The following is a 12809-nucleotide window of genomic DNA, read 5'->3' as shown; positions in this document are numbered from 1 at the left end:
AAGTCCAGTATAAAAAAGGAGTTTGAGAAACAGTTGTACTGTCTGAATGCCACATGTGACATGGCAGCAAGGGTAAGGCAGTGAGCAGCAGGTGCTGGTTGATTTTGGGCAGGTGCTGGCAGTGATGAGAGCAGATGGGCTGCAGCTGCGGAGCTGGGGGCAGGGAACGCAGCTCTGGGGGACATACAGGGAACTGCTTTCCTGGGCATGTCTCCTCTGATCCCTTCTGATGCAATGGGGGGCTTGGGTCATGCATGGAAAGCACTGTCTGTCCCATCAGGGCTGGAAGAGGAGCCTGTGGGTCTGCTCTCCTGGGGACTGTTGGCTGCTGTGTGCTAGAAGTGCCTTTGGATGCTTTAGTGGTGATGTTGGAGGCAGGATGTCTTTATGGTGTGTGGGTAAACCCCCCAACTGCTATGAATTGCACCAGAAATAGGGACTAAAGAGCAAATCCCTGGCTATGAAATGCCCCTGGTGGCTTCAGCTCTTACCTGGTAGAGATGATGCCACCAGATGACTCTTCTGCCCTTCCCTTGCTCTTCCTGCCAGGTTTTGAACCTGGTCTGGTGGAAGAAGGTGTTTTTTTTTGTGGTAAGCCAAAGCTGATCAGGAGAGAACAAATTCACCTTGTGAAGGCAGTGGCAGCCTGCAAGTGCTTGAGGTGCTGCTGACTCTTGTTGAGAACTTGGTATGTCCTCTGAGAAACACCAGAGTTGCCAGGTGGCTCCCTCCTCCTGTGGGACAGTGGCTGGGGACAGCTATACTCAGTGAGACTTCAGTCTGGGATGGGACAAAGTTTTTTTATGTGTCTGTAAGCTCTCCCACCTGAAACTGGAAAATTCTTGCTCTTAATTAGTTTCATGGTATTTTTATTGGAGTTTTCATTTGAATTGTTCATTGTGGTGCTGCTGAGTTTAAACTACTGGTTAGCAGCTACTGGGGAAAGTGCTCTCATTTTGAAATGTTATTTTAACTCTGAAGTCTTTGGCTATAGAGGACCTAGTGTATCATTGTCAAGGGCAAATTTTGACTGAGTTGCTGTTTGCTTTCAGCTTACAAGCATCCAGGGGCAGACCAGTACCACCACTGGTGCTCTGGCGCTTGCAGTGTAGCTCCGACCTAATGTTTCCTGTCTCCCTGGGCTGAGCTGACTCAAATGCGTGGCATTTTGAATTTAACCACATTGATGCATCTGTCTGCCTCTGTAGACAGTGCTGAAACTGTGATAGAGGCTTCTGAATGGCAGAGACGCTTTAAATGCCTTCTTAATTTCTTGCCCTTTTTTTTTTAATTAGGGAAAATAAAAATGTGACAGTTGCTGCCCAGCTTGTTGAAAGAGCAGACAGCTGTATTGCACAGACGCATTAAAATACAAATCACATGCTTTTGGGTTGCAATGCTATTGTCCAGAAGTGGTGGAGCTCAGAAGAGCTGGGCAAATGGGAAGTGTTTGCAGGCGAGTGATGTAGGGAACATGATCAACTGAGGCAACAAGCTCTTAAATAGGCAAGTTCCTCAGAGGAATACAGAGTACTGAAACCTCTGACTATGTAGGACCTCTCAAAGCGTGGGTGTAGCATGAATGGATGGGTGAAAAACCTTGAAGGGAGCTGCAGAAAGGCTCCTTTGTTCATGCTGCTGCCGTAACCTCAGTCTGCTGCTGTGCCGTGGTCACAGGCTGTAGTGGAGCAGCCCAGAGAGGGAATGGGAGGACGCGCTCCCCTTACTGGGTATCGCCAAACAGCTTTGCCCTCCTTTGAATGTGACCACATGAGAGGCGAGCCCTTTGGCTACTTGGTGGGGAGCACAGCTTTATTACTTCTCTCTGAGTAGGCAGATCTGGAGCAGGTGTAAGTCACCCTCACCTCTGCTGACTCTGGGGAATTTCTGCCACTTCAGAGCTGCTGTCTCTTTAATATTTTTTTCTTTTGGCTCCAAGACAGTCTACTTGCTTTATTTTTGGCTTCAAACTTCTTGCTTTTTTAAATGATGTGTCCTTGCTCTGCAAATCAAACTGAATTTGGAGTCCTGTAACCTGCCTAACCTTGCCACAAGTGACATATATGGGAGTATCAATTTCAATGCATGTCATGGCTGATACAAAAAAAAATTAAATCACTGCAAATCTAACAATTTCTGCTCTTCCTTAGTCTGATAATGCTGGTTCTTGCTAGCCTGGGAGTTTTGTGCTGAGCCCTTGGCTGCTGTACCTGCCTGGGGCTCATCTTGCTGGGGGTCCCTGATGCTCCCTGAATCCATTGGCCACACGAGGGAGCACAAGGCTTTGCTGGGGTCCAGTCTACAAATGGAATGATTTGGGGTAAATTAAATTGGGTTTTAATGGTGGATGGGGTCATAAAACCTCAAATTGTGAATACCTTAATGTCCTACGGCACGCAGCAGTGTGGTCTAGGGGTTAGGGCGCTGCCCGGAGAATTCCGGCGTTTGCTGGTAGCTCCTTGATTTACTGTGTTAGTCACCTTATGGCTGGCTCAGCTTTTCTGCAAGCTGTTTTGAGATCCACTGTGGGGAGCTGAGTATTTGTTATCAGCCCAGGTGGAAGCATTGCTTGCATTTCCATGGCTGCTGCACAGCTGGGGGTTTTCAGCTCTGAGTCAAGTGTGAATAGGGATGGAGGGGGGAAAAAAAACCCAAAACAAAATAGAAAGCAGGTAGTTTGATGCAGCAGAGGCTTTATTATATGAGATGTTGGTTATATACGATAGAGAATAAAGTAATGCATACCATTAGAGCAAGTATTCTCTGGCTTCCAGCTGGTACATCAGAGGTGGATATTTAAGTAGTCAGTTCTTCCAGAGTGAGTAGATCCACACAGTAGACCCCCTTGACTTGAAAGTCAAGTCCTGTTTTCCACCATTTTACATGTACTTGTCTTATTTCTGTTGGTTGCATATAGAACAAAGCGCAGGTTTTAAAACTGGTTTCTTCACAAAATCTCCCCTGGAACAAAGTTGAAAGCAGAAAGAAACGTGTATTCTTAGCAGTATTAGCATGGAAGGATCTAGTTTTTGTGGGCACTGGTCTAGCTGAGGCCACTTTGATGCAGTGTCATCCATGTGAGTGATTCTGCCCATGGTAGAACTCACGTAGCCTTGACACTGGCAGTCACGAAAAAACTCTTCATGCAGTCAAGACCTGAGCCCACTGTAGATAATAGGGGACTACAGGTATGAAGCCGAGACCTCTAAATCTAATGCAGAGTATAACACGGAGAGGATTAAACACAGGCAGGTTAGTAAAGGTATTACGTTATCCACAAGCCCCCATGACTGCAGCAGAAGAGCTGTGCTTCTGAAAGCTGTGCCTGTGAACTCGGTTATGAGCGTGCATCTTGCTCTTCATCACCTTGCTGTTCTGTGGGCACCTCCATGGAGCTTATTCTTGCCCACAGTTGTAGTGGTAGCTGTTGGACCACTGGTATGAATAAGGGTATGAGCTGTGTTGGGACATGTGAGCTGGAACACATATCTGAGGGCATTTCATAACGCCTGGCTGTCCACAGTGTGGCACGCAGAGATGTTCCCTGCCCTGCAGGTGGGGCTGAGGGAAAGCCATGGTGCATGGACCAGGAGACCTGGGGCAACATGAGGAAGACTGGTCTTCCACAAGGTGTGTCTCAACACACCGTGATGAACATGGTGCGGAGCACTTGGGGCTGCTCTGCGTGGTCTTCCTCACGGTGCACAGCTCGGTGCCTGCGGAAGCACATGGTGTGCATGACACGCACTTCACAACACCGGGGTTGTGGCACTGTGCGAAGCCCGGCGTGACATGCTTCACTCCGCCTGGAATATAGCACTGCTGCTTGTACTGGTAGCCATAGTAAGACATTGCTCTGGGATGGAGATGAACCTAAAAAAAAAATAGGGAAGAAAGATAAGTGAATTCCCTGCAGATCACTGCTTGGATGGAGCCGGTTGCCTTTCTGCTGCTTAAGCTTGCTGCTCTGACTCGCAGCCCTCCTCTGCCTTGCAGAAACTGCACAACATTGCATTTAACTAATAATCTCTTTGAGAGCTTCAGATGTCATGTGAGCCAGGTAACTATTAACCCTGGAAGAAGGGGAGTTCCAGGCGTAGCTGCGCAGTGACCTGCTTGCTTCAGCGAGTGAGGCAATGCCATATCTGGGGGATTAGTGCTGAGGTTCTCATCTTTTTGTGACAAGGGCTATCATTTATTTGTTTTTCAGATGCTTCACTTGAAACTGGAATTACTTTGTGCTAGTGCTAGGCAAAGCAAAAGACAGTATTGCCCTTCTTTATGCTAATTTGAATTGCAGAACAGAGGATTGCTATCTTTGTAATTGGCAGGGTGATGTGGCAGAGCTCTATTTTTAAAAGCCTGATGTTCATTAGCGACAGGGGGACTTTTGAAAGTCTGGCTCAAGCTGCCAATGTCCCATATGAGTAGAAAAAGTCAAGAGTAACTCTCTGTGTCTTGGGATGCAGCTGTGTAGTTGCTTTACCGGCTAGTCACTACTCTGCTGTCTCTTGCTCTTTCTCTTGAGTTTGCTCCAGTAGAAGCCAGGGACTGAAGGGCTGTGAGAATCCAAGGTGTCTACTCACATCTGGACCTCAGAATTAGCCCGTGGAGCACCCTGTAGAGCCAGGGCTGGCCTGCTCCTAGCAGGGAGATGGCCCATCTTAATGGCAGGAGGGTGCAGGGTTCGTCACAGCTGCTGGGAAGAGGCATTGCTGAGCTGTGGGATGTCGCAGCTGCCTCTGCCATACTTGGAAGACATGAGGTGTCCATTCCAAAGATGTGATTGAGCATGGAGAAGTGCTGAGACCTTGGATTTCCTAATTAAAGTTTAAAATCTGACTGCAAATCAGCTTTGATCAGCATTAGCAAATGGCACTTGGGTGTCTGTTCTTTGCAATTTGGTGGCAGTTGCTCTTGGAGATACATGGGGCTTCTCTAAGAACAAGCTCTGAAGGGTCAGGTCCCAGCTGCTGTAGATCAACATAATTTGTTTACAAAGATTTCAGCTGACAGTTAACTGCAGACACAGGAGAAATGCCAGGCAGGACTGGATCGGGGCTTTCTTGCTATGTTTTGAAAGTGGGAAGGTAGTATTAGCTCTTGTAAAGAAGAATCCCCCCCAAAATGTGTATGCAAAGGTTTTGAATACACAGAAACCAAATTTTCCTTCAGTTATTCCAGATAGCAATTAGCCTCTCTGGTATAATAAAAGTAATCTACATTAGTCTGATTAGGATGGTGAAGGTCAGCTGCCAATAGAAATAGTTATTTGAACTACTAAAATGAGTGGCCTGTAATATAGGAGAAATCTAGAATTCAAATTTTTCAAAGTAAATTTAAGATAAGGGTACCTAAATGGCCAGATCAAAGTGCAAACATCGCGTCCGAAATTGGGCAAGGTTATGTGAATCTCAGGCACCCCATTAAAAGCCTGTCTCCGACTGCAAGGAAAAGTAATACCCAAAAAAGGTCCTTTAAAGAAACATTGCCCTTAATTCACAGTGTCAGAGCATTCCCGCAGGATCTAGAGTCAAGTTCAAAGTACTAAAAACAACTATTTTGCTAGTTAGAAATAGAAATAGGCAAATAACTTACCAAGCTCCCAGGAGAGAATAAGAACTGGATTGGAAGCTTGGAAACGCGTGTTTTTATATCATCTTTTAGACTGCATGGAAAACCTGAGCCACTGTGTATCAAATCCTAATTAGATACAGGAGAGAATTTGTTCATATGCAGCTTTTTCATTGTCTGTAATTATTTTACTCACTAGTGATTATTAGTATATTGCTATCCCCAAATACCACAAAATGCACCTCACCCTGTGGATTCTTTCCATTTTAAATCTTTATGGGAGAAGGAAAAGCCGCCTTTTATTATGTTGACCTCATTAGTTATGTAAAGAAATCTATTCCTGTCCTCTTAAAGCTGCTTTTAGCAGATGGCCAATGAGGAAGCAGCAGGGGGGAGTGGGCAATGATCATCGTTACTCCTTTTTCCCTTTTGTTCATTTAAATTAGGTAGGCATCTTGGGGCATTGAGGAATCTGACTCTGCAAGGCTGGGAGAGGTGGACCCAAAGCTTGGCACTCACCTACTTATTGTCCAGCTGATCTAGTGCTCTTCAAACTTAATAAGAGTCATTCCTTGATTTTTATAAGGCTTTGTGTTTGGTTGCTTTTTATGACTGGGAATAAGGCCAGTGGAAGGTGTGGGCAAGGCCATACCACCTTTTGGTGGGGTGTAAAACTCAAGGCTGTGTCCAGGGCTTGTCCTGTGGTGACTGAAATCTGCTTGGTAACTGGCATAGCTAAACTTGCAAGGAATCATGGCTTTGCCAAGGATTTAGAAGCTGGCTGAGGGGACAGTGCTTTATAAGGACAGCTGTGGTCCTACGGGCACTCTGATTTGATCAGACTTGATTAGCAACTGTGCTTGTGATATTTGGTTGGGTTCCTTGGGTGAGAAACAAGGAATTACCAGGTTAGACTAGATTATGGCATCCCAGTGACAGCAAAGGGGGGAGTGCTTTTCTAATGACCCCCATTGTCTTACTCTGACCATCCCAACAGCTGGTGGTTTGCACCTAGACATCAGCTGTGCTTGTGCAGATGCTGCCTGTCCATGTGCCTTGTGCTTGTCCATCAGAAGGTAAACTGCTCCCTACACGTGATGTAATTAGTAGCCTCTGATGTCTTGAAATGCATCCTTTAAATTGGGTATGTGCTGGCGTTCATTATAATGGAGTCCAGCTTGAAGAGCATTGTTCAAGTAAAATATTAATGAGCATTAGTAAGGGGCTTTAAGAGGTCCTGTTATGAGGATGCCATTTATTAGTCTCTGTCAGTGCTATTCTTGTTTTATGTATGGATAAACATACGTCTGCATGAGCATGGTACCTGGAAGGACCATCTTAATTTATCAGTAGAGCAAAGCTGAGGCGTGGGGTGAGCACAGGCTCTGAGATGGGCCATGCCAGGAGTCACGACTGTGGTTCAATGAAGTTCAATGTTCTTGTCATTTTTTTCACTTTTTCCAGCTCAGAGTATCTCTTTAGAAAGAGGCCAGCTGATTCCAGTGGCTGAGCTCCCTAATTTTACATAACTAGTAAACATAATACAAGTTTCTATATTATAAAGGGCAGTATATTTATAACCCTCAATACTGACTCCTGTTGCAACCCCTCGTTTTGGGACGAAATGATGGATACGGGCAGTAAGGCCAGTGTTGTGTGTTGATATCATGTGTTGAGCAATAGTCAATGCCTTCTGCTTCAGGGGAAAATATTTTTTCCAGTGGGCAGGCAGATAAAGCGGTGTTCAATTAGCTAAGTTTAACTTGGAAGTAATTCTCACTGGCAGCAGCAATTCCATCTCTGGTGTGGTATGGATGTGGAGCAGACCATTGCAGAGCTCATAACACATGGACACCCTCAGCTGCTGGCTAATAACCCCTGGCAATGGAAAAAGGAGTATTTCTTCCCTGAGCCTCAAATTACTTTTATACACTTTCATAGTCAGGTTGGCGGAGAGGACACCTTTCTGGGCACAAAGTCCTTATTAGCCAAAGCCACCATGTAATTGATGTATTTATTTTGAAGGTTCCTGCCTCACCTGCTGTGGTGTGCACACTAAACCACACACATTTTTTGTTTTAACCTTCATAAATCTATTTGTGGTGTTTCGCTTGTCTCGGGAATTGATTTGATTCTTGATATGTGTCTGCTGCTTTTGAACCGTGTAATCAAAAGGATGTCTTAAGAGAGTTCCCTGCTCTTGTGGTGAGCTCTAGCTTGGTCCTTTAAGGTTTTATACATCTTTCCTGAATAGCCTTACAGATAAAGGACCATTAAAGTCTTTTGAAGAACCTTAATATTTCAGTTAAATACAGAATAAATATTTGTCCTGTCAGCACTTTGAGTGCTTGAAGGTTGTAGATGGCTTTTCTGTGGCTCAAGTGTTCTTTCTGTCTCCTGATGGATGCAAAGATGATTTTTTTTTTTGTTAAAAGCTTTGGTTTTTAAGGTGCTGGAATTTGATTCTTAAGCTTGTTTTAACTGGCAAATTGAGCTGACACATACAATGTTTTGTTGCATTACTTCCTTATGGACACACTCTTTAGGTACTGAGTTTTGGCTGTGGTTCCCTGGTTGACTCATCACTTTTATTTCGTTGTCTTCTCCAGCAGTGCTTGAGCTGACAGTTGTAATAATCTTGTTTAAAAAAAAAAAAAAGAATACATATGACAACATCAGTTGTGTAGAACACTAATTAGTTTTTACGATGTGCTTTGGAAATGCTTTCAGAAAGCATTGGCGTGCTTGCTGTCGGTGTTGTTAACCTTTATGTTCAGATAAATCAACCCTGCATTGCTATTAACCCTGAGCGGGCTGCAGCAAAGAAAACAAGTCCCAGCACTGTGGGTTCCTCTTGCATTGGATTGAAGATCTCAACTTTTCAAGACAGAATTAGTACATTTATAAAATAAGACTTAACATTGAGTTTTATCCTCAGCTAACTTGAAAATAGTAATTAGATATGTAATTCCAATGTTTTTGAGGAATTACTGTAGGGATAAATTACTACCCAACCGAAGCAGAGATAAAGACATATGTTGCAATTTGCATGGTTATCTTCAATTACAGAAAAGGCAGAGCCAATTTTCCAAAGGAATTACAAATATCTTATGTAATCCTCAAACATTATGACATGACGAAGATAAAACTTCGTATGCAATTAAAGTAGGAAAGCATTCCAGCCATTTCCCATTGTTGTGGAAATCTTGATGGAGGTTTCTACTCCACAGTAGTATATAATACAATGAGGTCTAGTCCTGCCCTTCAAAGTAATTTTGCTGCCAATCTGATGATATATACAGTGTTTTCCTGAGATTCTTTGGAAAGGGGGAAATTTATTCTGCAGTGTTACCGCACCCACCTCTAACTCCACCAAAGGAAGGCTTTTCCTTGCAAGAACATGCTGCTGCTGGGAGAAAGGGAGAAGACTTTGAGGTGAGGTTTACTACAACAGAACAGCCCAAACGAGCCCTCTCTGTTACTACAGAAGTAGCAAATTATCTTTATTTTTAAGTAAAATAAAGTGTAAATCAGCATGGACAAGTTGCTACCTGCAGTGGCCCGGTGGGAGTGTCTGTGTGGCAAACGCCGCTGCCATCCTTGGCATCTGTTGCTGACTCGGCTGCTGAGTGTCAGAAAGCCACCACCTCACACTGCTGTTTACCATGGATGATAACCCCACACTGGCGGTTGCAATTCATCAGCAATTGGGGTCCCAAAATGCATCTTCCACTTGTTGTTCTACATGTGTAACACCTATTGTTATTATTATAATAGCTTGAGGTGTCCCTTTATTGAAGAAGCGACTCACTGGAAAAAATGCCTGACGAAGTCTTGCATAAGCCACACACTATTGCTTTTTTGACATCACCCAAGTCAGGTCATGACTTATAGTGTCACAGTATGGGACATTTAATGTCATAAAATATGGTGTTACCCTTTTTTCTTTTTTTATTGTCCAAGCTTTCCTGTTTGAAGAAATGCATGCTTGGTGTCTAATTGGAACAGCCAGAGCTTTGACCAGACTTCGACTGAGGCTAATTTCACCACAAAACCATGAACCTCGCTACCCCTAGGCTAAGAACACAAGTTATCCCTCACTTTTGCAACTTTTCCTGGGCTGAGTCAAGTACGTTTTCTTCCAAGCAAATGGCTGTTTACCACCTGCCCAGGAACAAGTCCATTCATGGAGGATCTCAAGCATGAACCATATAAACATTTTGTCTTTCTTCAGCATACTGAGGCAGAGTAACCCCTCTATATAAAGTTTTGAAATAGCAGAGACTGGAAGGCAGTAAAGTACAGGTCATATGGGGTAGAAGGACAAACTGATAATTACAGAGAGCAATTTATTTAAAACAATTGGCATTCATTAACCAAGTTAAGTCTTGAAAGAAATGTGTTTAGTAATCGATTAGGATGTTATACACATAGGTGATTCATGCTTTGAGCAGTCTAAGGGCGAGTATAAAAGGGCTCGACATCAGATCTTATGCGACCATTTCTCTTGTCTTATTTCCCTTGTGAAGTAGGTAAGTTTCATCTGAATTCCACTTTCTAACAAAGCCTTTGTTTGTAGTTTTAAGTCAGGGTGAATCATGTGCAAATATTCTGATATCAATCTGAAGTTTTCTGGGTGCAAATTGATACATTTGTGACTGTTCAGCTATTGGCTTTGGTAAATGCAGATCTGGACCATGAGCTCCAATTTTTATGAAAACTTATTTCCAGGTGATATTGTGTTCAATATGAGCTGTATAGGTATCTTCTAGGAACTGAGCTAGAAAAATTCTGCCTTTCCCTCTAGCCTGTTGGTACTCTTTTATTATAATGTTTGATTGTGAAAATTCTAAGGATTTGTGCCTTATTTTTATGCTATTCCTTTGTGCTTCAGATCAACCACAGCTGAAAGATGGTGCACTCCTTAAGCCCGTGCACTGACGGCAGTGCCTCCCCGTGTGGGGTGGCTGTGCCACAGCCCATCGCTGACAGCTGCAACGAGCCCTGTGTTCGTCAGTGTCCTGACTCCAGGGTGGTGATCTACCCTCCGCCAGTGGTTGTGACCTTCCCTGGCCCCATCCTCAGCACCTTCCCCCAGCAGAGCGTCGTGGGATCTGTGGGAGCTCCTGAAGTTGGAACTGGCCTCAGTGCTGCTACCCATGCACCTGGGGGCTTACACGTTTATGGTGGGGCAAGATGGGGACGGGGATACCCGATTGGAAGCTGTAGACCATGCTAAACCTAGTGAGAGCTGCTGCTGAAAGAAGAATGTCCAGAAGATGACAAGCAGGATGTAGATACGTGGTTGAGCTGCAGGGTACAGCGTTTAGGAAGGGCTGAGCATTTGGGGCTGCCATTAAATGCATCTGTAGATGCTCAGGTCTTCTGAAACATCCATTTACATCCTTTTCAGATTACCCTTCCTGATTTTCTTTTTCCACTGTCTTCCTGTCTTTAAGTGCTCTGATCTCAACGCTATGGACTATATCGCTAGTTCCTTGGGGGCTTGTGGGTATCACTGTGGCAACGCGAAGGGATCTGGTATGACACTCATTTTAGATCCCTTTGTAGGATTTTTCTGTGGCTACTGATGTATTAAAAAAGGATAGCGGCGTCAACCAGCCTATGCTCTGTTCCTGTGCTCTATGCATCTTGCTGTGATCAGGGCTGAGTTACCAACACAGAGCTGCAACAGGGAAGCAACGTCAGTTATTACATGAATCATCTTGCATCAAACCACAGGTTGTGGGCAATTTGTAATCTGTACTATATAATCCTGCCTCTGTATGATCTGCTTCTTTCTCATTAAACATGACATTGCAACATGTTATTGGCCTCTATGCGTGTGTGCATGTCTGTGTTCCCCTCTGCTCCTCCTAATTCAGGTGCCTGCTGCACCAAGCTGATCCTATCTCTCTGCTTCAGGACAATGATCTTCTTGAGAGATTTGGTGGTGGGTTGTGCGTACATCTTTCTTCCACAGCAACCTTTATGCTGTAGCTGTCCCTTCATGAAAATGCTGCCTGCATCTTTGCTTTCATTGCTCCTGGTCTTGCTCAGTTCTGTGGAGCGTTTTCCTCAAGATTGGCTTTTCTGGCACAGTGGTACCTGTTGTCCTCAGGCTCAACCTCCCCATCCAGGCAGTGACACAATGCACCAGAGCAGAGGCACATTTGCTGTCAAAAGAAAAGAGATAACAGTCACAAAAACTCAAGGTTCCACAACCTGGTGGGTTTATGTAGATGGCGAATGGGGGTAGGAGACGAGACTGTCCCAGGGCATCAGACCTTCATGATGCCAAAATGATCTCAAAGACAGTAGGAGTCTTGCGATAAGAGAAAGGTAAATTTCTGCTTCTGTATGCAAAGTTAGGAGTGAAGGATGATTGACCAATGCTTTACTTTACTGGAGTTTCTTCTTTATTGTTATTTGGTATATAAGACCCTGCTTATTTCTTGAAAGGTGTGCTAGCTTTGCAAACTATTGCCTAGCACCCTTTTCTGTGCAGAACTGGAATAAAACAATTATCTCCGCTCTGTCTTGATTGGCTTTTGCACACCGGGTAAAGAACCTGTATTTGGGACAGCACATGGAGAGTTAGTATTACTAAGAGGAAGCTGAAGCCAAGTGTTAATCAAGAGCAGCTATTTTTGAGTATAAAAATTAATTTTCTGGCTTTACTGCTCTGCTCAATGTTTTGCAACAATGTAACCTATGCATGTGAAAAATGATGGTGATGTTCATTGATGGAATTTTAAATTTCTTCAGGGATATATTGATAATAAACATTTTACAAGCTTTCCATGCTGCTGTATGTGTTTGAAATGTTATGTAGTGTATTAATACTCTGTTACAGAAACAGTATAATTCAGTATCGCAAGCTGACATGAGAATGCTGGGTTATTTCATAGCAGCCACTCTTTGGAGAATTATCCTTATGTGTAAGGAAAACATAGTTCACCAGGCATTGTAATAGTGTGTAATTTACTGTTGGCAAGCCTTAGACAAGGTGATTAAACCAGATTCTCACCAACCACAGAAATCCTTCCCTACAAAAAAGAAATCCCCCAAACCTCAAAAGCCAGCTGAAGGAATCTTTATTGTTATGCTAATCATGTATTTGGAAAGGAAATTAAGTTTATTATTGAGGCCTCTCAAGTTGCACTTTTCATATAATAAGTTGAGGCTTGTAGTTCCTGACACTCGGTGTTTTGTGGTAAAATGAGGAAATTTTG

The 12809-nt window shown here is 43.8% G+C and overlaps 2 protein-coding genes across 2 annotated transcripts; one reads left to right on the top strand and one right to left on the bottom strand.

Annotated features, from left to right (window-relative positions):
- Nucleotides 1-3396: 3396 nt before the first annotated feature.
- Nucleotides 3397-3852, bottom strand: LOC134526130 (proline-rich protein 9-like). The gene has a single exon (XM_063357636.1). It carries the CDS (start codon nt 3850-3852, stop codon nt 3397-3399), a length of 456 nt encoding a protein of 151 aa, XP_063213706.1.
- A 6634-nt stretch (nt 3853-10486) lies between these two features.
- Nucleotides 10487-10813, top strand: LOC134525945 (claw keratin-like). The gene has a single exon (XM_063357275.1). The coding sequence runs from the start codon at nt 10487-10489 to the stop codon at nt 10811-10813; it is 327 nt and encodes a 108-aa protein (XP_063213345.1).
- Nucleotides 10814-12809: the final 1996 nt, after the last annotated feature.

The sequence above is a fragment of the Chroicocephalus ridibundus genome, chromosome 21, assembly GCF_963924245.1.
Source record: "Chroicocephalus ridibundus chromosome 21, bChrRid1.1, whole genome shotgun sequence".
NCBI lineage: Eukaryota > Metazoa > Chordata > Aves > Charadriiformes > Laridae > Chroicocephalus > Chroicocephalus ridibundus.
The sequence above is the reverse complement of the archived record's forward strand: the minus strand, read 5'-3'. Positions and strand labels throughout refer to the sequence as shown.